This window comes from Cyprinus carpio, chromosome A7, assembly GCF_018340385.1.
Source record: "Cyprinus carpio isolate SPL01 chromosome A7, ASM1834038v1, whole genome shotgun sequence".
Lineage (NCBI taxonomy): Eukaryota > Metazoa > Chordata > Actinopteri > Cypriniformes > Cyprinidae > Cyprinus > Cyprinus carpio.
The window spans coordinates 37,397,173-37,423,052 of NC_056578.1; the positions used below are offsets into that span (position 1 = coordinate 37,397,173).

Sequence of the window (25,880 nt, forward strand, 5' to 3'; positions counted from 1 at the left end):
GGTGTGATTTTGTAACGGATGTAAAGTGATTGGCTGGATTTTAAAAAGAGGACATGCTGAAGATTTTTTTCTCTGAGATTTCTCTGAGGCTGATTTTTCTTAGCTTTCATGGCAAATCTGAGAACAATTTGAAACATTTGAGATCTCTTCTAAAACTCTGGTTGAAGACAGATATTGCTTGATTTATTATTTTTTTTTACTCAAGTAAATAATCTGACAAACAGGAGGTATTAACCTCCATTTGCTCTCAATTTGATTTCTTTGTGAAAACCTTGATTTCATTACAAAAAGTATTTCAATACTTTGATTACTATGGGCAACCAAAAAACTGTTTTTGAGCACCCAGTGATGGACAGGAAACCGCTCGATGCTGACTTGACATTAAACTTCACCACTGGATTACTCTTCTGTTCTGTTTCAGGGTGGGGATGAGCAGAAACAAAAGAGTTATCATTGTGTTCATATCTGCTCTGACTGATGGAGAGTTTCATTAGTCTGTGGGGATGGTAAATGGGATGGAGTGGTTGCGTGGCTCTTTTCTGAATAGGCTGCCTTTGTTCATTCTCTGTGGCTTTTAGTTAAGGTAAAGTCAAACAGAAACTGTGCACCTGGCCTGTCAGTCTGTTCTGGTAGTAACTGGTCCATCCAGTGTAATCAAAAGCAGCAGTGCAGAGACAGACCTGTCCAAACAGTGCAGTGGCCACCTGTGTCTGCCAGCCTCATACCTGCAGCACTGATGAATAACAGATCTCCCCTCAGGCATTTAATACTTGCTTGTTTTCTCTGTATGCATTCCTCCAACCCCAATACTTTCTCCACTACTGCTACACACTACTGTAGATACTTTTAGCCCCGTTGCTCACAAAGACGTTCCTGTTGATACTAGAAGTCTTGTTACGTCAAATACAAAATTTCTATTGATTCTTTCAACCCTGTTACTCACAAATACCCAAACAGTTTTGTTGATACCTGCAATCTTGTTACTAGAAAATACACAATTTCTATTGATTCTTTCAATCCTGTTACTCACAAATGCACAAACACACTCCTACTGATACTTTTAATCTTGTTACTTAAAAATACAAAGTTGCTGTTGATATTTTTAACTCTGTTACTCAGAAAACACACAAAATCAATATTGATATTTTCAAATATGCATCAGATATGTTATTCACAAATACATAAACACAATTTTGTTGCTACCTGCAATCTTGTTACTTAAAATACACAATTTCTATTGATTCTTTCAACCCTGTTACTCACAAATTCACAAACAAACTCCTACTGATACCCTTAATCTTGTTAAAAATAGACAATAGGTGTTGACATTTTCAACTGTTACTCAAAATATACCAACAGCCCATATCGATACATTCAACCCTGTTATTCACAAATACACAGAACACACTCTTGTTGATACCCGCAATCTTGTTACACAAACACACAATTTCTATAATGTTACTCAAAAATAAACACATTCAGCCCTGTTACTTAAAAAAATACATTTTGTAAACTCATGTTGATACTGTTAAGCCTCTTACTCAACAGTACACACACATTCCTATTTGCACTGTCAACCCTGTTATTTACAAACGCACAAAAAATGTCCCCACAAGGTCAAAATGAAATGTATTAGTCCGTTTTAGCTCACACACGCATTCTAAATGGGGTGATGACTTATTATACTAATAGTATATTATTAGTCTTATAGTATCAGACAAGCAGATTGCAAATGTATTTTTTTTTTTTTTTTGCACTTTTAGATAAAATTACTCTGAATAATTTGACCTTTTATCCCCAGAGGGATGGTTGGTCCAATTTAGATTCTGACAGATTTAGACTTCTGACCCACACCCACACACACAGAAACAAGTATATTTTTTTCCCAAACCTTTCCTGTTGTTTCTAAATATATTTGTACACACACAAATCACTGACTAAATCTTTTATTTTTAATGACATTATCTGTGCTTCTAGCAGGCTGAGATCTGTAAATAGCCACAACTGACACAGTGCCAGGGACAACTATCCATACAGGCACTGAGGTCTACATAAACATGATAAGATCCAGGATCACGAGGGGCTGAAACCCAAGAGTATTACAATATTGATCACAGCACAGGCTGAGAGTCTTTGCTGTACACACACTGTGACAGGAAGCGCTAGCTGCCCTCACTGCTGCTTCCTTATTTTGAGGTCAATTAACCATCCTGAAGTTGACTGTGTGTGCGGGAAATCAAAGGAGGGGTAGGAAGTGAATAGATCAAGTAGAAAAAACGACACATTGTACCATCTGGATTAAAAATGAGCTGAATCTTTGCATGATGGAAGTCCAAGATGTGGCTCTCTTCTGTGACTCAAGAATAGATTTGTGTGGAGATCATCTCTCCACATGAAAAGTGATCTTTCATCACTAAACCAGAGAGGATGAAGTCATACCCACAGCAGGCATTCTCAGACACGTCCCGGAACCTGACATCTTGACTTCATCCATTCATACAAGCCTGATGTATGAATCATGCCTTTGAAATGACATGACTGTAATTGTGATTTAATGCTGACGAAATCACACACGCGCCTCCAGTTTTTGGCACTGGTCGTGATGTGGTGTTTGGATAAACATTTGCATAAGCGCTTCATTTTCTTTGAGCTTGTCTGCTGAGATTTTCTGCTTTTAAGGATACTTCCTGAAAGAGTGGGCAAGAGCTGTTTGCTCACCACAGAGTAAAATAGGCTCCTTAAATTTCAATACAGAAAAATACACAAGGTATTATAAAGGGCACAGTGGTTCTAGAGAGGAAAAGTTGTCTTAGACATCTGTATTCCCTTCTTTTATATATACTTGTGGAATTTTAAAAGGGAATGAAAACAAAAGCATCACCCTTTTGTTCTGTACTGTCACTTTTTTAAATGAAAAGAGTGACCTTGGTTAAATTCTTACCCTGCTGATTCTCTCAATTTCTGATTGTAACTTTCAGTGCTTGATAATTGGAGGAGGCCCCTGCGGCTTGCGGACTGCCATCGAGTTAGCTTTCCTCGGAGCCAAAGTGGTGGTGATAGAGAAGAGAGATACATTCTCCAGGAACAACGTCCTACATCTCTGGCCCTACACCATTCATGACCTTAGGGCTTTAGGAGCCAAGAAGTTCTATGGAAAGTTCTGTGCTGGAGCAATAGACCACATCAGTGAGTTCTGAAACAACTTCTCATTCTCTGCATATTATAAGCAGCCTATCATAACTTCCTTGTTTTAAACCAGTAGTCATTTTAGTTCTCCTTTTGATTCTTTTCAAAACCCTTTGTTTATCTACATGCAGTGTATGCAACCTTTGAAGGTTATCTACAGTGATATTCTACCAAAAAAACTGCATTATCAATCCTAATAAGTTAAGTCTACTCAACTCATTTGAGGAAACTAATTTCCTCTTGTTATTATAGATAGCTAAAACTAATACTATTATAAACATATATATTTATTTATTGAAATAAAGCTGAAAAAAAAAGAATTTTGAGTTGGCAACTAATTTAAAAACATTTAAGTTAAAAATAAAAATAAAAATAAATTGAATCTAAATAGTAATATTTAAAAATGACAAAAGCACATCACATTTTTAATAGAAATAATTACTTTTATAATTATAATTTAAAATTAAAAATGTACTAAATCAAAATATTAATAAACCATAATAACATATAAATAATACTACAACAGTTAATTCCCATTGAATTAACTTAATATTAAAGTACAGATAATTTAAACGGCAGGTAGACTTAACTTAGATTTTAAATATATATTTTGTTTAATTTACTTAAATTGATTAAAGTCATTAAAACAAGTTATTGCTTCACATCAAGATCTTTATTTCATAGCTGAACTTCAATAAAATATATTGACTTAACAGCATATTAACTATATTTCATAATATAGATAATACATTTACAGTCTTACTCACCATAACTCTATCACAGAATATTTTCTTTCTGTGGAAAACAAAACAAAAGGCTGATGTGGATGGCGACCACTGGCTGTCGGGGTTTACATTTCAGTTTGTTCCTCACACAAAGCTATCGGATGACCTTTCAGGATTTGGAATATTGCACATAAGTCATATGAACTACTTTTATGTTGCTTTAATGTCCTTTTAGGAGCTTGACAGACCCAGTCCCTATCCATTTTCACTGTATGGAAAAGAGACGATGATAGTATTTCCATTTTTGGGATGTACAATCCAAATGATGAAGCACTAAGTGAAAATACTATCCTGACACTCTAATGACGATATTTCAGTTCTCACATCTGTTAGTTCTACTGGTTGGTGTTTTTATAAGTGAGGCAGTGTTCGCGTGACTGTGAGGCTAATGGTTTTTGCTCTGGCTGGGTTTGGCAGGCATTCGGCAGCTCCAGCTCATGCTCCTGAAGATCGCTCTCCTTCTGGGTGTGGAGTTTCACGTAAATGTGGAGTTCATCAAGCTGGTGGAGCCTCCAGAGGACCAGGAGAAGGAGGGTGAGACTGACGGCCCCAGATCCAGACTAGATGTTCTCCCGACTAGCAGTCAGTCGAGAGTTTGGACACACCTACTCTGTGTTTATTATCACTACTTCCAGAATACTAAACATTTACATTAACATTTGGCAGACACTTTTATTCAAAAGCGACTTGCATTGCATTCAAAGTACACATTTTATATCAGTTCTTGCTTTCCCTGGGAACTGAACTCATGACCTTGGTGTTGCTAGCGCCATGCTCTGCTTTTTTTAGTTACTGAAAAGCAAGACGATAACACAAAACTACTGTATAAAAACAACACAAAAGATAATATGGGGTTATGTTGCGATCAAACTTTTCACTGGTATAATAAATGCACCAACTACTCAGTCTGCTTTCTGAGCTTGTTTATACCCAGAATGCCTATATATCTCACTACTTTGATTTAATTAACTTTATATCCCATAGTTTTATTAGCCACCACATAAGCTTCTTGATGAATCCAGGTTCTTTTGATTTTGCCGTCTTTGACATTTTCTTTGGAGCTGTTTAAGGTTTTCTGGGCTGGTCTGTCATTACCAGGAAGATGAACGGATGGAGTGCTTCCTGCCTCACTATAATAGCTGTTTCCATGACAACCAAACAACACCTGCAGAGCTGTTAGTGCAATTTTAATGCACATGGAAAAGTGTGCAGATCCACGTCACTCTCCCCTCCTGCATCCAAGTGTCATTTTATGAATACATAGCATGCAAAGTGTTCTCCTGTTACACACTGCTCTTCAATCTCATTTCACTACATTTCTAATTGATTAGTAGATCTTGATAATTAGAAACACCACTCGTACTGTAGGTCCAAGGAGTGTGTTCCCATATGTGGCTACTTTGGTCATCTATGGGAGAACAACATTGCGTAAGCTTCTCTGTTAGACTTCTAGACCATTAGCAATTTATCTTTCTCCCTTCAACAGCAATGACAGCAGGCTGATAAAACCAAAAGAGCTTTCTAAATTAAGAATGTGTGCTTGCCGTGACCCTGTACAATGACTTTGAGCGATACTTATGATCCTGGATATAGTTCAGTTGGATCATGTGAAGTTCTCAGCTTGTATGTATGTTTATTTTGCTTTAAAGTTGCACTTTAAATGTTTGACATTGATGGTTGGCTTTTATTATTACAAACTGAATGACTGTGACTGTATGTTTCTGGAATGCATGGCAATTTTTGGAAAGATTGCATAATGCATACATGAGTAACATGACCTAATCTCGTTGAAATATGTGGCTGTGAGAAAAGTATGTTTTCATTTAGCAGATTATTTTCTTTTAAAACAACCTGTGGTTCACTTACAGCAAGAGCAGTCCTTCAGAAGTGAACTTGGGTGAAGTGTCTTGAAATATTTTGATATTTGTATTTGTTGTCCTATCACTCCTCCCAGCTCCTGTCCTCCTCGGAGGAATAAATATTGCTCAGATGTTGCTTGGGAGATTAAATGAGTTCCCAGTTTTGTATCAACTCTCAGATGCTTTTGAGATTCCTTAGGGGAAATAAAAATAGAAAGAACAGAATCAGTTGTTGGCATGCAGTAAGAATACAGAGCTATAAAATGCACGTGGTTTTTGGAGTTTGAGACATTGTTGAAATCTCTTTTGAAATACAAAGATTGCTAGGGTTGTTTTCTTAATAGAATGGCACGTCTATTTTTATTTCTCCTAAAAAATTAGTCAATAGCTGGCATGCAAGAGTATAGAGCTAGAAAATTCAGGTGGGTAACAGCTCAGATAGTTAAGTCTTTGGAGAGTTTGATGTTCGAGTTCATATTTAAAACTCAGACTTTGACATCTTGCCAAATCGGAGCACATTTTGAGACATTGTTGAGATTTCTTCTAAAAACCCAATAAGAAAAACTAACAGATTAATTGGATCAGTCTCTGAAAAGCAATCTCAAAAGCATCTGAAAACCTCATTGTTCTCTAGGAGATCAGTTTTGATTTGTCATTTTTTTTTTAAGGCTGAATGAATGTGTTTGTTTCTCCAGGGCCAGGCTGGAGGGCAGAGATCCGGCCTGCGGATCACCCTGTGGCTAACTTCGACTTTGATGTGGTGGTGGGAGCTGATGGGAGACGAAACTCTTTAGAAGGTATAAGTCTAGATTGGTGGAGAGGATGCAATTGCTGCTCAATCACCATTAAAGAACTTCCCATGAGAAATAAAATGTAAAATCTGTATGCCGTGCTGAATTACATATATTATGCGGACTAAAATAAACACACATGCAGCCCTTTGTTTGCACAGTAACTAAGAGGCTATAATAATCTTTGCTCTATGATTATGAACTGTTCTAGCAGTAACTAAAATTATACCAAACTAAAATATGATGGCATGTACATGAAAATAGCATGTCATATGGTCTTTCAAATAATGTAATAGCACACTTCTCAACAAGTCACAAAATTTGAGGGTTCATTCACGTCTAGAACACAAATGGTGCAGGATGGGTTATGTGCCAAAGTTAGAATATGAGCAAACTGGAAAATATAGGAATAGTTCACCCAAAAATGAAAATTTGCTGAAAATCTACTCACTCTCATGTAGATGAGTTTGTTTCTTCATCAGAACAGATTTGGAGAAATTTAGTATTATTTAGTATTATATCACTTGCTCACCAATGGGTGCCGTCAGAATGAGAGTCCAAACAGCTGATGAAAACATCACAATAATCCACAAGTAACCCACACCACTCCAATCTTATAATGTCTTGTAAAGTGAAAGCTGTGTGGAGTACTTGTGGGCTATAGTGATATTTTTATCAGCTGTTTGGATTCTCATTCTGACGGCACCCATTCACTGCAGAGGATCCACTGGTAAACACACGATCCAAACTTCCAAATCTGTTCAGATGAAAAAACAAACTCATCTACATCTTGAATGGCCTGAGGGCGAGTATATTTTCAGCTAATTTCTATTTTTGGGTGACCTATTCCTTTAAACAGCATTAATAAAACTTTTTAAGATATAATCCGAAACCTCTCTTTGCTATGCATTTTCTATCATTAAAACAACCTCAGCAACTCTTGAAATTTGTCCCGTGCTCTTGGCTGAAGTCCCTAGAATGGATTGTTTTATCCAAGAAGGTTATTAAGCCATAAAACCATGTCCTGCTGTGTAAAAAGATACTGTATGATGTCACCAGCCCACCCACCAGTTACATATGAGATCAGCGAGTCAACATGTGCTCTTGAGGAGCACTTAGATTTTCTGAACACTTTTCAGCTGAGGATGTGTGTCCGTTCTAGGTTCGTCATCTTTTCACGTATCCCTAATCAAATGCTTTTTTCCAAAAAAGGTCATTTGCGGGGCCTTCTAAACGATGAGATGTTAGCTCATTGCCCAATTATGAGTAACTTCAGGGGGAAAAAACCCCGGCTCTTTTTGGACATTATGTGAGCTAGTTCAAGACGTCTAGGGAAAGTTAAATTTATCCCATTCTGAGGCAGAGCAGCGGTCAGACGAAAGCAGCTGGATTTGGACTGAAAAGCAGATGACGAAGAGGAGAACTGATGCCTTGGTGAATTAACAACATGGCAGTAATGGAACAGTTCTGGCTCTTAATCAAATCGGTTTCTATTCGTAGAGAAGCTCTGTAGAGCCTCATGCATTATTTTGCAGGATGAGAAAGCAGAGCCAATTCTCCTCGACCCAAGTCAACCCACTCAACAGCCATTAAAAATGAACAACTTGTGCCATTTTTGTAAAATTTGGGTGAGCTCACTTGCCATTAGTGTTTAGTTCTAATACATAAGGACACTTTATGTTCCGTCTTTTTTCATAACTGAGCTCTAACACGTCTTAATCGGGCATAATGCAATAAAAAAAAATATCATTTCTGAGTCAGAGTTTCTGTCCAAAAAAACCCCCAAAAAACTGACAATGAGAAACAGATTATTTTGTGGATCTCTTGGGGCTCTATTTTTGAGTACAATATTCTGAAAAGGCAGTTTTCGCCTTTCATTTGTTGTGCAGATCAATCTCTCTTTATCTGAAGAGATTTACTTGACAGATTCTGTGTATTCATATTCAGTGATTAAAGGGATAGTTCACCCAAATATGAAAATTTTGTCATCATTTTCAAATTGTGTTTGTGATGTCATCAGATTCCAGCATCTCTACTTTATCTGTCACCGTGCATTACAGAAAGTAATGTTTTGAAAGGTCCTCACTTTGAAAGGCATTTTCAAAAATCTCATCTTCATTATGGTATCATAATGCAACTCTGTTTAGTTCAATGTTGTTTGAGTTCAGTTTAAGTGTCAATGATGCAATGTTTGTCCAGCTCAATTCAGTTCAAATTATTGTCCTATACAATAGTGTCAGTACAGTTAAATTGATGATATTTCTAAATATTAATTTGCAGTATTCAGTGTGGGCTATGGAGTTAAATTGCGCCTCTGTGAACCTAAAATAAGGTTATAATACTGTCATAGCAGCATGTTTGTGCTGCATTAGTTTACCTCTTTCAAACGCGAGGAAACAAACACAACATTATTGCTCTACAAACTTCTAAACAATTTTCCCCTTGCTCTTTTTTCCTCCTTCTCTCTCTCCTTCTCAGGGTTCAGGAGGAAGGAATTTCGTGGCAAACTGGCTATCGCCATTACAGCAAACTTTATCAACAGAAACACCACCGCTGAGGCAAAGGTGGAAGAGATAAGTGGAGTTGCCTTCATCTTCAACCAGAAATTCTTTCAGGATCTCAAACAGGAAAATGGTGAGCAATATGTGCCATATTAGCCACTAAAAATACACCACATTAGTCTAAACTAAGCATCCAGCCCTCTGGATAATAAAGAAATGTCTCCCAACCATCTCAACTATGTACTTTCACTTCTCCCCGGTATTTCCCACAATTTTTTCCATAAGTGTGTCAGTATTATCGACTGTTAGGAGCGGCCATGTTTCAGTTATCGTCCTCTTTCTCCGATTTGTAGTGTAAATGTTTATCCTCCAGGAGATTATGGGCTTCCTCCCTTCAAACACTTACGTATGCTTTGTATACCTGTCGTGACTCGTACCCCTTTGAAACTGAATTCCTTTAAAATCCTGTATTAAACTCACTCTGACCTCATGAGCTTCGTTTTGTCATATTACAGGCATGAAGATGTTACAGATTAGAGTCTCTGACACAGATTTAAGTAATACCGCGATTTTGTCTCCTTTGCAGGGATTGATCTAGAGAACATCGTCTACTACAAAGACAACACGCACTACTTTGTCATGACCGCTAAGAAGCAGAGCCTGCTGGACAAGGGTGTCATCATTCATGTGAGTTTGTAGCTTTGCTCTGTAGCAAGTGTTGAGTGAACTCTTTATCTCAGCTTCTTGCAAGACGGAGGGATGAGATGCCTAAAACATAACAATATGTCCAGAGGCTGGAGACACACAATCACAAACACTCTCTTGTACTCTCAGTTCTTGGGCCTCATCTTTGACGCACATTAGGGTTGTTGGCACTGTCTGTGCTGATCTGATTCACACAGTGAGTCGAGTGCTAGAACTGAGTGTGTGGCTGAGAGTGTTCACTAAAATCCTATTTTGGATTGTGGCCAGCTTTGGAAAGTCATCCAATCTTTCCTCAAGCACTTTTTTACACTGTCTGAAGGCAGATATTTTATTTAGAGTCTGTTTTGCATAGTTCTGGATTTTTCTGGTCACGGTGAAGTGTGTAATTTCTGCACCACTAGTGTCACCACCCACCCCCAGTGTATTAATAAACGGTATGTACATATCCAATATAGATGTGGATTTTTTTTTTTTTTTTTTTGTAAAAATACTTAAGGATCCTAATAACAAGATACATTTTCTTGAGGAGCAAAGTTGCATAAGAGATTAAAACATATTTTCAGAGCATAAGATATTTTTTTTAGTATTGTTTTTAGCATTTAGTGAGGTTTATGTTTAAGGGTGAAATAGGGTAAATAGCAGTGTCCAAGATGAAACTGAAAAATATATACAGTATTTAAAAAATATTTTTTATATATATTTTTTAACTATATAGATGTACATATGTTGATTTTGATGTGGTTTTTAAAAAGTACACTACTATTTTCAACAAAAATGTAGACTCTTAATTAAATGTTGTGTACTCATCAAGTAATAACATATTTTGCTTAGAACTTGTAAACGTGGGTGTACATTTCTTAATATTTTCAATATTCAAAAAAAAAAAAAACATTTTATATATAAATTTTTCTTTTGGTGATTGTACCATGATTTTACAATTAAATTCTTTAAATTTAATTAGCCATTTTACAGCCAGAACATGAATTAGTCATTTTAAAACCTAAACCTTGCCATGTTCAAAAAGACTCGATGACATTTACACACACTCATGAGTGTATTTTCATTTCCTATATGTTTCTTCATGTTGGTCACACTACATGAATTTTATTTTAAACATTTATAAAATTGCTTAACTGCTTAATTTTTCTAAATAATAATAATACATTTATAAATAATATCCTTTTAATAAGGCTTCTGATTTATAAAATAGATCCATGCAAAAATTGACAATCATGTCACTGACCCTTAAACTAAAAAGTGTTTCTGATTTTTGACTGTACAGTCTTTATGATCTGTCTCCATTCTTGTATTAAAAAATAACTTTTTACAATTCAGTGCATAGTTAATGCACAATGCATAAAAGTCCCACCTTATGTTTCTTTCATAGTATTTGTTTGATTTATATTTCAGAAGTAAAATGCATTGTGAATCCCGTTTCACGTTGACCGAAGAACCAGCTATCACAGCAGTAGACATTAGTTTTGACTTGCTTGCAGTCTTAGTTAAAGAATCAGCTATCACAGCTCAATTTTGGTTGGTAGACATACTGTATGTTTGGTGTGGTAACCAAATGTTTTGTATTGACTAGGATTATATCGACACTGAGGCACTGCTGAACAGTGAGAATGTGAACCAAGAGGCTTTGCTGGCATATGCACGAGAGGCAGCTGACTACGCCACCCACTACCAGCTGCCCACGCTGGACTACGCCACGAACCATTGCGGTCAGCCTGATGTGGCCATGTTTGATTTCACGAGCATGTACGCCTCAGAAAGTGCCGCTCTTGTCCGGGAGAGGTTTGGTCATAGTGTGCTGGTGGCACTAGTGGGAGACAGTCTTCTAGAGGTGAGGATTTTTTCTGTGCAGTTACACTTAAATAATAATCATCATCATTCTTGCGCTTAATTATATTTATGATAATTACGTTTGATTCTGATGACATGTGTTTGTGGTTGTTTGTCTTACTGTAGCCCTTCTGGCCTATGGGGACCGGCTGTGCCCGCGGCTTCCTGGCAGCCTTTGACACAGCTTGGATGGTAAAAAGTTGGGCGATGGGTAGAAATCCACTCGAGGTGCTGGCAGAGAGGTCAGTGAAGGTCAAATTTCACATGTGCAAACAATAAATGCACACACAGCTCCAGATGAATTCAGAAACATGTCATCTATAAAAAAGATTGTTTTATGAATATAATTAATAAATAAATAAATGGTTTCATAATTAATTAATATTCGTAATCTTAATGAATATTTATTTCTCCTATTTTAAATGTATTGAAATTTAATAGGTACTTATTATACCATCAATAGCATGCTTATGTAGTTGTTTTGTTGTTATTGTTCTAGGGAGAGTCTTTACAGATTGCTACCTCAGACAACACCTGAAAACATCGGCAAAAACTTTGATTTGTACACCATAGATCCAGGAACACGCTATCCCAACCTCAATTCAAACTGTGTGAGGCCCCACCAGGTGAGATGGCATTATTATTTACTATCACAATACATTATGGTTAATAAAATCAAATGGTAAAATCACTGCAATGCACAACCTCAACACTTATGTCAATCATGATAAACTAATACACTACTGGTCAACAGTTGGGAATAATTAAATGTTTTGAAAGATATGTTACGCTCACCAATGCTGCATTTATTTGATCAAAAATATAGTAAAAACAGTAATAATGTGAGTATAAAGGAACTGTTTTTTTTTCTGTTTTACTATATTTTAAAATTTAATTTATTTCTATGATGGAGAAGCTGAATTTTTTTAACATCCACATTTTTTGCTGCTTACTATTTTTGTGGATACTTATACCCTTACCATTCAGTCATGTCCCAAGGTATGTAAGATTTAAAAAAAAAAAAAAAAAAAAAAAAAAAAAAAAAAAAGATTTTATACTTTTATTCAGCAAGGATGTATTAAATTGATTAAAAGTGGCAGTTATAAAGTTACAAAGGATTTCTGTTTCAGGGCTGTACTTTAAATTTTCTATTGATCAAAGTATGCTGAAAAATATTAAGCAGTCAAAACTCTTCAACATTTATAACAGTAAGGACCATTCTATAACGATTAATAATTGATCAACAAGAAACTTCTTTCAAAAACATTACAAATGATTTTTTTTTTCCAAATAATTATGACATATGTAGACATGTACTGTATATAAACACAACAAATAAATTAACTGTTGATGACTTAGAGTTGCCAAGCAACTTGGCACATTAATTTAGTAAAACAGTAATTGGCAAATCTGATTTGCAATCACAAATGCCTACAGATAATTGAAACGGTTATTATTAAATTCTACTGTTTTCACTGTTTTATAAAAGCTGTAAGCTCCTTAAAGGTATGTGTTGTACTGATTTTGTTGTTGTTGTTCAACAAGGCTTTAAAAAATGGCTCATCCAATCAGAATTTAGAGTCGGAAATATACATTTTAAATTTCTCCTTTGTAGGTCCGCAACAACTATATCTGTGGAGAGATGAAGTCGTGCTCTCTGGAACGGGCCGCCACGATACGCCGCCCGGTCAACTTGGCCCGAAGAGGTTAGAAGAACCTTCTAATCACTCTTAACCCATATCTATAATTATCCTCTGCTCTTTTACTTGAGTGGACCAGTCAGTTCCTCAAGAGTTGCCGCCACTGTATATGAGTGCTGAGATTTGCATATGATAATCATAGGCAAAAGGCAAGTAAGTTGAGAGAAGACGAGTGTTTACAGCAATCCTACCTTCTGCAGATAACAGGCAGCTCCTGTTTTAGGAACGTTCTCAAAACAGCAGTGCGAGCGCACTCCTTCCACGATGTAGCAGGTTCAGGGAGAGGTAGAATTTATTTCTGCTGAGGGAATTTGATCCAGACTGAGATTTGTTATTACCAGCAGAGCCAAAGAAAGAAGAGAACTACCTTAAGTGAAGAGTAAGGAACCTTCCAGACATGCTGCTCAAAGGAATCGTTCATCCAAAAAATGGAACTTCTTTATTTACTCACTCTCATGTGGTTCCAAATCTGTATAATCTTTAGTTTCATGAAACATAAAAGAAGAAACTTTAAAGAATGTTCATGCTGCTTATTTCCATAAAATATAACACAATGACAGTGGGCCATAAAAACCAACTTTTATGAATTTTAGGCTATATATAAAGTCCTGAGGCCCTTGCCACTGTCTGCGTTTGTTTATGGAAAACAGCAGCATGAACATTTCTCAAAATATCTTTATTTGATTTCCACAGAAGAGACAAAAGTCATACAGGTCTTGAAGGACATGAGAGTGAGAATTTTTCAAATAAGAAATGACAGTTACTTTGTTTTCACATTTATTTATTGGCATCTTTCCTGTCCCCGTGTTGAGAGAAATTGAGAGTGAGATGCAGAGGCACTTCCATCAGCCTGAGGTCTTTACAGTTGCCAGAAATATAAGCTTTGGGTTTTTTGTTATTAATAAACAGTTGAGCAAGCCTTACCCAGGTGACCAAAAAGTAATGCAAAAGTAACGTAACACACTTTTCTGCAGAACTTCCTCTTTTCTTGGCTAAATATGCCTCTTAAAAGGAAATGTAAAACTCAAATACTGCATATCTTTAGGCTCTGGTCATGCTGCTGTTTCCTAAATCGATCACAACAAATCCTTTCGCTGTTGCTGTTCTTTTGAGCTTGTTGGCGTGGCTTTACTGCACCTAAAAACAGTTAGCTGTCAGGGTGACACGCTACTCTGAAACATTAATAAACTGTGTGTTATGCAAGAGGAGGATTATGCTGCTGAGATTGATGAGGCAAGTTCAGACACCTGACACAGAGAAGACGTCACCTTGACTTTCAGTCCAGATCATTTCTTGAATATATTTTTTTTCATTCAGCTAAAGTCTCTGCTTCTCAGATTTTTTGGGTTGATCAGTTTCAAAATAACATTTTCCTCTGCTTGTGGGTGTGTGTTTAACAGAGTCTGAGATCAGGCCGAGTCGGTTACTGACGTGGTGTCAGAAGCAGACAGAGGGCTACAGGGGTGTGAATGTGACTGACCTTACTTCCTGTTGGATCAGTGGCCTGGCTTTCTGTGCTCTCATACATCGCTTCAGACCACAGCTCATGTAAGATTCTTCACAACATCTCTCTTCCTCAGGAAACATAATCAGAACACTGTCATTCCTTTTTATAAATTTCACATTTAAAATCTGTAACTAATATTGTGTTCAGTGGAATCACCTAAAGTATTGCATCTAATTATTTGATTGACACTTACATAGTGCTATTGCAGTACTATGGTACAGTGTAGGTAGTGATATTGTATGACTACCGTTATTCATATACACTACCATGGTATTTACATGGTACTACAAGGTACTGTTGTAATACCATGGTCAATCTTTAAAAAATTTGTAATATTGCTATGGTACCATGGCAAAAAAAAAAAACATTGTACTAAACAGCATTGTCTTAAAAACATCTTGCTAGAATGTCCAGAATTAAGTGTCAAGGAGGTATTACAATGGTGCCATGTCCAAAAAATGCATGGTATTGGTATCACCATGGTACAAAGTAAAAAAACATAGTATTACTATTCTACCATGTGCAGAAAAACACATTACATATTACAGTACCATAGGTTGGTGCTATGTTCAGAAAAAAAATAATAATAATTCTAAAAAAAAAAAATAACATAACACACAAACCCTGTCTTAAAACCATGCCATTGGTACAGTATTTTAATTCTAGAAATTGACAAAAAACATGAAATTACTAACATGTGCAAAATAAATGCATTAATAAATGGTATTAACATTACAGTAGCATTTTTTTTTTTTTTTGGTTTTGTATTATTTAAATAAATAAATAAATAATAAAAAAAAAGAATTATTATGGTTCCGTTTCATGTTAAATATATTTCTTAAAAAACCATGGTATTAACATGGTACCAATTGTAAAACATAGTATTGCCCTGGTATGATATCAAAAAACATGGCACCATATTTTTAAAAACATATATCATATCGTATCATATCATATATCAAAAAATAACACTAACATCGTATGGAGTCTTAAAAAACCTAATATAACCATTTAACAGTCAAAACAAAAAAATAAACGTCACGCTGTCGTGACCAAAAATGAAACTTGAAAGACATGCTAATATCGCTGATTATAAAGGATGAATCAGGCAGTCCCTATAAAACAGTAGTTTACATGACACTTTGATAATGTTCATCTGATGAGTGAAACATTAGCAATGGAATTAAGTCGTTAGCACATTTCATAAATATTTGGTCTGCTTCCTGACATGCCCACAAATCACATTCTGTTTTGGCAACCATTCCTCTCCTTGATGTTTATTAACTCTCCTGTATGTTTATTAGCTTTTGCCTTTGCACAGTCAGTTACTGTGTAATCCTAAACATAAGCAGGACATGTGAAAAGCACTTTGACCCCTTGAAAAACCACTTTCCCATGTTACAGCATTTTTCCTTTTGAAAACAGTTATCCTGCCAGATGATACTTATTCATCTAAACAGAGTAACTTTTAAATTTCAGCGTTCTTGGCTGAGAAAGAGTTTTAACAGCATAACCATGTGCAACATTTCACACACTTTATCAAGGGCCATTTTTCTATTCTGTCCATTTGAGGTTGTCAAAAGTAGCTTAAAGAAAGCAGAGAAGTTTCACAACTTCACATTGTCCTTTCTTTGCATAAATGTCAAGATGCCAGCTTGTTTAATTCAGGTCCCATGCTCTCTGTTCTAATCACCTTATTTCCTCTAGCGATTATGACTCTCTGAATGAGCAAGACTGTGCCAGAAACCTTCAGCTGGCATTTGATGTGGCAGAGAAGGAGTTCGGCATTAAGCCTTTCATCACAGGGAAAGAGCTGGCGGCAGGTCAGGAGCTGGACAAGACCAGCATGTGCAACTACCTCTCCAAGTTCTACGAGCTCTTCCGGGGAACACCTCTACCTCCCTCAGGTAGATCATGAACGCTTTCATTACAACCCTATTAGGATCATTGGCTATGTTTGAAATGGCATACTACGTGTACCGTTTATGCAGAATCAAGTACACTGTTGTTCAAAAGTGGGTAAGATTTTTTTAGTCTCTTATGCTCACCAAGGCTTCTTTTACACACAGATACAGTAAAAACTGCAGTATTGTGAACAATTATTACAATGTACAATGTAATAATTGTTGATGCATTTTTGTCTGGACACTTTTATGAATAGAAAGTTTAAAAGAACAGCACTTATTTGAAATAGAAATCCTTGTAACATTATAAATGACTTTACTGTCACATTCAAATTTAATGCATCAATTTAATCCATCCTTGCTGAGTGAAAGTAATTAAAACAATCTTACAGAACCCAAGTTTTGAACGTTAGTGTAAATCTATACAATAATATCAATTTAATTCAATTATTTAGTTCACTTGAATCGGATGTAATATTACTCATGAATTTTAAATAGTCTCCTTGACCTTTGATTGGACTCTGGAGATTTAAAAAAAAATAGAAATATTGGAGAAAAAAAAAAAAAAAAACATTGATTATATATATATAAAAAAAAATCATTTCCAAGATGGATGTCCCTTGCTGAATTAAATGTGAAATGGGGGTTGAGTTCTGTTCATACCAAGTCCAAATTGTGACCCTGGACCACAAAACCAGACTTAAGTCGATGGAGTATATTTGTATTTTCTTTTATGCCAAAAATCATTAGAATATTAAGTAAAAATCATGTTCCAAGAAGATACTTTGTAAATTTCCTACTGTATATATATATATATATATATATATATATATATATATATATATATATATAAAAACTTAATTTTTGATTAGTAATATGCATTGCTAAGAATTCATTTGGACAATTTCAATGGTGATTTTCTCAGTATTTTTATTTTTTTATTTTTTTATTTTATTTTTTTGCACCCTCAGAGGCAAAATATTGTCAGATCCTAATAAACCATACATCAATGGAAAGCTTATTTTTTTTCAGCTTTCAGATGATGTATACATCTCAAGACTGTTTTTTTTTTTTTTTTTTGGTCCAGGGTTACAAATATGCATTAATATAATATCTTGCATACTAGTATTTGAACATTTCTCCTTGCATTTTGATGAGTAGAGAGTTCAAAAGAACAGCAATTATTTGAAATAGAAATCTTTTGTAACATTATAAATGTCTTTAATGTCACTTTTAATCAATTTAATGGATCCTTACAGAATAACATAAAAATAAAAAACAAGCGTAAATGATCAATTCAGTTCAGTATTCTATATTCAGTTAATTTATATAGAATTTAATTTTGTGTAATATGTCACATTTTTCTTTTGAGTAGTTTACTTCATTTTTTTATTGAATATAGTATAGTATTATATTAACTGATTTTTTCTATGTGTGTTTTGTTTTTTTACACAATGTAAGAGTTGGCAGTGTGCATGTATTCCACTTCAAACATAGTCATAGTCTCATCATACACAGACTTTATTGTCATAAAATACCGGCTACACTTTATTTTACAGTCATGTACTTACAGAGAACTTAACCATAAAAGTACTGGATAGTTTAATGTACGTACATGGGTTAAGGTTCGGTTAAGAGGTAGGATTAGGGTTTGTACCTACTTATTACCCAGTTACTGTAATTGCTATAATCAGTATATAGTATGTACATGCGGAACAGAAATGTAAAATTAAAGTGCTACCAAAATATCTTTTCAACTCAAGGGGCCTTCATTCCTTAAAATATACATGACATGCTGTTAGCCCGCTAAAGGTGTTCAGAGATTTTACACTGTCCATAACCTATTATCTGCTTTGAGTGTGTCTTCCACCTAGTTAGAGTTTGCATAAGGTGTGTCCATTAAGGAAACACACAATGCATTTATGGAAAACCCCTAAAGAGAAGCATTTTATCTGGCCTTTTGCACTCAAACATTTGTGTTACACAATTCCTTCAGTCACGCAGTCATGCCAGGAATGCATGTCTGTCTGAAACCAGGTTACCGCCCTACAGATCTGTACTTCAGCGCAGAGGACGAGGCCATAAATATTCTGCACTATATATTATCTGGCCTCAGAGAAGTTAATACAGCAGAAGCATGTCTGATGTCAACTAAATTACATGCATTCAGATGGCATCTACAAGTTGCAATATGAGGCTTTTGTGTTTTAAAGTGATGTGTGTTTGGTTACAATGCTTGTTTGTTGTAGTTGTTTATTCTCAAATGTCATGCAAATGTTTGTCATGTGGTTTATTGTAGATTCAAAGCGAGATGGTGATGCAAATAATGAAAAATGTCCATCAGGTTCTCCCAGACCTGCTCAGTCACTGAGTTTACTTCAGCCTCGTAAACGCATTCCCAAGGTAGGATACAATGGGTTTGAGTTATTACAAGCACTTTTAAAGTTAATGTTTTGTGGACAATGTATGGTGTTCAAGTTTGGACATCACTTTCTAAAGCAAAATATAATTGATTTTTCCTTAGAATGATAAAAAGGTTGAAGAAAATGATGCCATATACAAGAGAAGACGGAAAATTAGTTACTTCGAGGGAGGTGGTTATTATTGTTTTTTTTATTAACATAGTAGTAGAAGTGTGTGAATTTTAGTGCTGTTTTATTGTTGTTCTTCTTTTCTTGAAGAAATAATAAATATTTTTTTCAGAGTACTTCAGTATCTAGTGAGGGGCAGGAACTGAAAGAAAACAAGGTCAAGTTAATGGCCACTCAACTTCAAGCAAAATTTGAAGACAGCACCGCAAGCTGCTCTATTCGCAGACAGGTAAATACTACTTTGACTAAACTCATGCAGCAGTGGAAGATTTACATTGCATTTTCTTAAAGGAATAGTTCACCCAATAATGAAAATTCAGAATCAGATTTATTCGCCAAGTGTGTGCAAACACACAAGGAATTTGTTGAGGTTTTTGAGGAGCTCTTGGTACAAACATACATACATATGACATTGAGAACAGAAAGAACATTTAAATAATTAAGACTAAAGAAAATAATAATAATAATGTGGTATGCATTTAGATTTATGTACATATTTGTGCATTATTTACTGTATATACAACTGTACAAATAAAAATATGTATATGTATTTACATAAAATTCTGTCATTGTTTACTCTCTCTTATATCATTTCACATTATTTCTGTTTTTTTCCGGTTAACTATTCTTTTATATTTTGGCTTTGGAGAACTGAGTATTTCTGTGCCTAGTTAATCTCTTCTTTCTCTTTTCTTCCTTCTGTCCTTCTGACCCTGGCTTCCTTTTCTCTGAAACTGCTCCTGGTATAATGATTTCAGTCTGACTCTAATGATGAGAGGTCTCCAAGACCTCCGTCACTTGATATGACTGATAGCACTCTCTTTAACATTATCAAGAAGAAAGTCCCACAGCCTCCACCCCCTAAAAAACAGGTAGAATGTTCACCACCAAACAACACTAATCAAAAAGTACCATTTATCACCTGGTATTAGCTGTCACATAATCTATTTTTTTTTTTTGGTAATGTTCATCTTTTAAAACCTTTTAAAACTCTACACAGTATGAATCTCTGCCTCGCTGTAGATACACTCCAAATGTTCCCCAAGTTTGTGTATTATCAGTATAAGGGCTCATACGCAGCGCTGCCCACATGTGCTGTGTGTTCACAGTTTCCGTCCGTTGCCTGTGTTCGACACACTGAGGAGCCCTCAGCTCCTCTCTTCCTCTTGCTTCATTCCAGTCCTCTGAATCCACGAAGGAAACCACTTCAACCGATTCACACACACACTCACACACAATCAGAGGCAGAGAACACAGCTGACTCAGACTCAGGAAATACAGCCTCCTGCCACTCAGCAGTGCTGGCCATGAGAGCAATGCTTCAGCGCCTCCAGAGGGTGGAAGAGGAGATTAGCCAGGTGAACAACCACCATCTTCCTTCTGGTCTAATATGTGTATTATAAGCAGGGCTTCTCAAGTTTTGAGATATGCACACACATATATTTAACAACATCATTACATTTATTGAATGCAGGTGGAACATTCTCCATAATGGGTGCTGCTTTTGTCCCTCATTAACATGGACATAAAAGCTATTATTTTGTCTTTATTCTTTCTGTCAATACGTATATTATATTAAAATAATTAATATATATTTATATTAAATATATTAAAAGTAGTTTTCCCAGGTTTAGTGTCATCCGTTTCCATCATAAGAATCTTTTATTAAAATAACATACTGTTTACCATTTCATTATTGTACCTTAGAAGTAGTAAATGTCCCTTTTATCACTGTATTTTGTTTGTCAGGAGACAGATCTTAACATTTCAACCCTGTTACCATGTTTTTTCGTCAAGAATTGAATAGTGAAAATGGGATCATTAAATTACATTTTTAATAATCATGTCAATAATAATATAAATAGTAAAAACCTTCAACCCTGTTTTTGTTGTTCCTGGGTTTGGAACAACATCAGGGTGAGTAATTAAGGACAGAAATGTTTATTTTTGGGTGAACTAACCCTTTAATGGTAACAGGGTTGACTGCTTTTACTATTTATATTACTATTGACATGCTTATTAAAAATGGAGTTCAATGATCCTGTTTTCACATCAATTCTTGACTAAAAAACATGGTAACAGGGTTTAAATTTTAAGATCTGTCTCCTGACAAACAAAATGCAGTTATAAACAGGGACATTTACTAATTCTAAGGTGTAATAATGTAATTGTGAAGAGATTCATATGATGGAAACGGATTATACTAATCCTGAGAAAACAACTTCAAGTATTTTAATCTTTCTAAATTAAATACTAAATGTCTAAAATCTAACAGAAATGCATTTAATTCATCTTTTCAAAGTAGAAAATGCATCCATTTCATGGAATGTCCTATTTATTTTTATATTACGTTTCATTCTGTTCTGTCCTGTTCTAAAGACTGAGCTATGAAAAACTGTTGTTAAGTCTTTGTAATATAATATGAATAAATTCCAGATGGGATCTTCAACAAAAATACATTCCCTTATAATTAAATATAAATGTTACTTATTGTAAATGTTACAAATTTCAACCAATTTAAAATGTAAAAAAAATAATCAAGTTAACGGCATTAAAAAAGCATGACAATAATCTTAATTCTATTGACAGACTTGATTATAAATGTCAAACACATTAGTGGACATGGATCTAACCACAGATTTTCCTGTTCACCACAGGCTCAGTCTTTATTCTCTTCCATTTTTTTTCTTGCTGTTTTCTTTCTTCCGGCTTCACTCAGAGGAAAGCCCAGACTCAAAAGGCCAGGGAGTTTCATAAAAAAAGCATAAAAGAGAAGGCTGTGCATTTGAGCGCTCTGTTCTCTGACGAGGCCTGCTCTCCACATCAGGTGACTATGTTACTGTGTGTGTCAGCTTTCCTCACTCAGCTGCTGTTGCATGCTCTGTGGTTTTGGCCTGTGATCACTGAGTGACTAAGCATTGTTTCATGCACCTGCAGTCTTTGCAGATATCATCGCATACTGTGTAATTAATTCCCTGAACCCCTGCTGAGCCGTAAATGGTTAATAATATGTCTAGCAGAACAGATGTGAGTCAGCTGAGGACGTACACTAGAACTCGATACATTCAAACGACCTGTTTTACTTTAAAAGAGTTAATAAAGTCAATGAATGCCAGTGGACATCATAACCATCATATTCTGTGGTATTTGGTTGTTCTTAAAATAAATTGTTGGAATAAACCAATTCTTTTATGAGCTTTAATGGGCATGTGAGAGAACCAAGAGGGTTGGTGACTTTCTTGGTGGTATGAAGGGGTCTGAGCTGCTCAGGGGTCCTATAAGCATTTAAATTGATCTGTCTGACTGGAAAATAAGCTGCTTTGCTTTTTTACTGCACACATAAGGAGAAACCATCAGTCCAGGTGTCCACAGATGATTCAAACATTCTTATTCTCTGTGCATTTATTATAATTCATAGCAGTGTTTCTATGAGAATATGCAGTGGCTGAAAAAAAATACACTAGTTCATTAGATAACAAAATATAAAATATCTGCAAAAACTGATGCTAGCTCTTCTCTCAGTGTGTGTGAATGACTCTGTATATGTGCATCTCTTCGGCTTCATAACACTGATGTTCTGGGTTTTGTCATCGGTCATTAAAGTGCAGGCCAGACGCTCCTTGTAATTTTTATGAACCAGTTGAGTATATTTTGCTTTTGAAAACATTCTAAAGAGTGACTTAACATATGTTGAACAGTCCTTTAGAACCTTCAAACGACTGCTAAATCTGAATGTAATAAACATTGTATATGTTGCATAGAGCAGCATATTTTTATATGTACCCACAGAAAAGAAAAACAAAAATATGTATCTCAGTTGTTTCTCATAGGCAAAAATAAGAACAAATGGAGAATTAAAGGGAACATTCAATCAATTACTGTCATCAGTTACTCACCCTCATGTCTTATTTACTCTAAGATTAAATTATCTGCAGCTCTCCATATTAATTTCACTACTCATGTCTATTTTTGTGTTTATTTTTACCATGGAATTTTCTGAGAAACACCTGAGATAAAGTTCTTCACGGTCAGTTAAGCATAACTAAGAAATCCTACCTATGAACTAAGAACTCAGGCCTCCTGAGTTTTAAAAGAGCAACGTCTGAGCAGTACATTTTCCTTTTGAGTAATGAGTGTCCTGAAATCAAATTCTCTCAGTTCTTATTGAATGTTCAAGCTATCTCTTCTAGAAGGACTGACTCCTCTGCTGTCTGACCTTCCAATCCATCTCCACATTAACCCCACCACTCCCAATCCCAGAATGCATTACCACACCCTACAGTACGTCCTCCCATGTCTTCTCCTAATCTTGTCTCCCGACCTCCAACAGTGCCTGCCATTACTTACGTGCTTCTTTCCATCTCTAATACAATTTAACTCCTAATACTGCTTGCCCATTTAACAGCCTTTAATGAATCAACATCAATTCATGTCCTTCTCCCGCTCTTTCCTCCACTCCTAATAAGACGGATATACCTCAGACTGGGCAGCTAGACATTCAGCTTTGTGAAGAGAAGAGAGAATCAGTGAAAAGCTCAAAAGTGCTTTTTTTTCCTGAGACATTTACAAATATGATATAGATTGAATTAGTGCTTGCCCACTTTTTCAGCAGCATTGGTTCCAGAAGGTCCATTCATTTTTCCCATAGGGATTTAAAAAAAATTTTTTCCTTCAGCCATGAACCAAGCCAACCAGCTGAAGGTGAATCACTACATCACACATTTTTTTTTTTTTTTGAAGCAAAAATGCATTTGAATATCAATGTTTATTACTGCAGAGCTCTTTTGGTTGAATTTGTTTACCACAGCTCACTGTGATTGGTGGAATTTTCTTTACAGAATCATGGGTAATGTAGTTTTTCATCATGAATTCCACTGTTACACTTAACTATAAAAATAATGTGAACAGATGCCTTTAAAGGGATACTCCATCCCAAAATCAAAATTTTGTCATTATTCACTTACCCCCCATGTCGTTCCAAACCCATAAAAGCTTCGTTCGTCTTCGGATATTTTCCTTTATAGAAGAGTTTTTACTTCTGGAATCCAACTGTTGCACTCGATTAGCATCACACAGGAAAATTTTAATAATTAAAAGACAATGTCGTTAATTGTCATATGTGCAAGTTTGTGAGAAAATCCTGCTTGAATGTGTTTCCACAGACTATAGACAAGACCGAATACAATAGAAAGTATTGCTATGTATAAAAATATACATATATTTGGTTATCTAAAAATAACCAAATAATAAACTGATAGTGTCATTGATTAGCTTAGAGTAACTGGTACAAGATCTAATTGTGTTGTGTGACACTGGAATCACTGATTCATCATAAATGTCACCTTGAAGATCTTCTTCAGCCTATCCATTATACTACTTAATCCAGTTTGCTCTCTCTCTCTACCTCTCTATCTCTTCATGACTTGTGTCTGTGCAGCCTCACTCTTCATCTCTCCATTTCCCTCATTCCATCACACTGACCACCCCTTCATGCCCTCTCCCACAATGCACTTCTGCTTCCTGTCCTCCTCCTCTCATTTCGTCTTATCCCTCTCTGCTGTTACAACAGATAAGGGAATGTGCAAAATTTTACAATCTGTCCGAGTCTGCTGAATTTAATTCTTACTTTTTCTCCTCTTTCATTGGTATACATAAAACTAAACCATTCCATGTGCAGCATATTAAAAAGGAGCTACAGGGAGAAACAATGAATCCATCCAATCTGGTGAGCATTCCCAGTTACAGTAAATTAGGGAATATAATTACAGTGGAGAGGGATTAAGCATAAGTGTTTTGACATCTGGCATGCTGGAGGTCACCGACTAAGTCAATCTTCTAAATAATTATAGGTTAGTTATCATTACTGTATGCTCAGATTGCAGCTTTATGACATAATAAATGGAATTTAATTTGTGGTTCCAGTTAATCAGTCGCAGATTGTCTTATTTTAGCCATCAGACCGAAACACAGATACCCCAGTCAGAAGAAAACAGAAACTTTAAAGCACCTGATAAGGTATCATGGTACCATCTAAACTTCCTGTTTTGTCTTTTCTGTGACTATTTGGAAAGGTAAACCCACATGTTTTCATGTTACTGTATGTAGACAGCGTTTCTGTTATTTCAAGGTATGGAGTATGTTTTTCCACTGTAAAAAGTTGAACACCTAAAATAAAAGAATAACTACATTTGAAAAACAGACAGTTTACAAAATACTTAGTTGGTGGTGTAACAAAGTAGTTCCACATATAAGCGCATTTTAGGTACAAATATATATATTTTATAGTATGGTATAGACTATATATGTACAATTGGCAGCCATGATAAGCAGAATAAGTTACTCAAGACTATTGAATTATTAAAAATGAATACACACTCAAGATATAATGCCATTACCACTTAATTTCCAATGATTGTACAGTCTGTTATGAGTTATTCCTTCCTTATCAGACACTAAATAAGTTGAGTACCAAATGTGTCTGTGAATAGGGTGTTTTCTTACAGTGG

General features: G+C 35.5%; 1 protein-coding gene across 1 annotated transcript in view; it reads left to right on the forward strand.

The window, feature by feature from the left end:
• Positions 1 to 25,880, forward strand: part of LOC109057463 (F-actin-monooxygenase MICAL2-like) — a 52,117-nt gene that overhangs the window by 16,927 nt on the left and 9,310 nt on the right. The window contains exons 3-19 of the mRNA XM_042761043.1: positions 2,979 to 3,186; positions 4,389 to 4,505; positions 6,526 to 6,627; positions 9,100 to 9,255; positions 9,709 to 9,809; positions 11,416 to 11,673; positions 11,799 to 11,914; positions 12,172 to 12,298; positions 13,288 to 13,378; positions 14,773 to 14,920; positions 16,587 to 16,786; positions 19,083 to 19,186; positions 19,308 to 19,372; positions 19,462 to 19,603; positions 20,133 to 20,246; positions 20,484 to 20,732; positions 22,094 to 22,201. Coding sequence (XP_042616977.1) covers positions 2,979 to 3,186; positions 4,389 to 4,505; positions 6,526 to 6,627; positions 9,100 to 9,255; positions 9,709 to 9,809; positions 11,416 to 11,673; positions 11,799 to 11,914; positions 12,172 to 12,298; positions 13,288 to 13,378; positions 14,773 to 14,920; positions 16,587 to 16,786; positions 19,083 to 19,186; positions 19,308 to 19,372; positions 19,462 to 19,603; positions 20,133 to 20,246; positions 20,484 to 20,732; positions 22,094 to 22,201 — 2,406 coding nt within the window. The remainder of the gene's footprint in view (positions 1 to 2,978; positions 3,187 to 4,388; positions 4,506 to 6,525; positions 6,628 to 9,099; positions 9,256 to 9,708; positions 9,810 to 11,415; positions 11,674 to 11,798; positions 11,915 to 12,171; positions 12,299 to 13,287; positions 13,379 to 14,772; positions 14,921 to 16,586; positions 16,787 to 19,082; positions 19,187 to 19,307; positions 19,373 to 19,461; positions 19,604 to 20,132; positions 20,247 to 20,483; positions 20,733 to 22,093; positions 22,202 to 25,880) is intronic.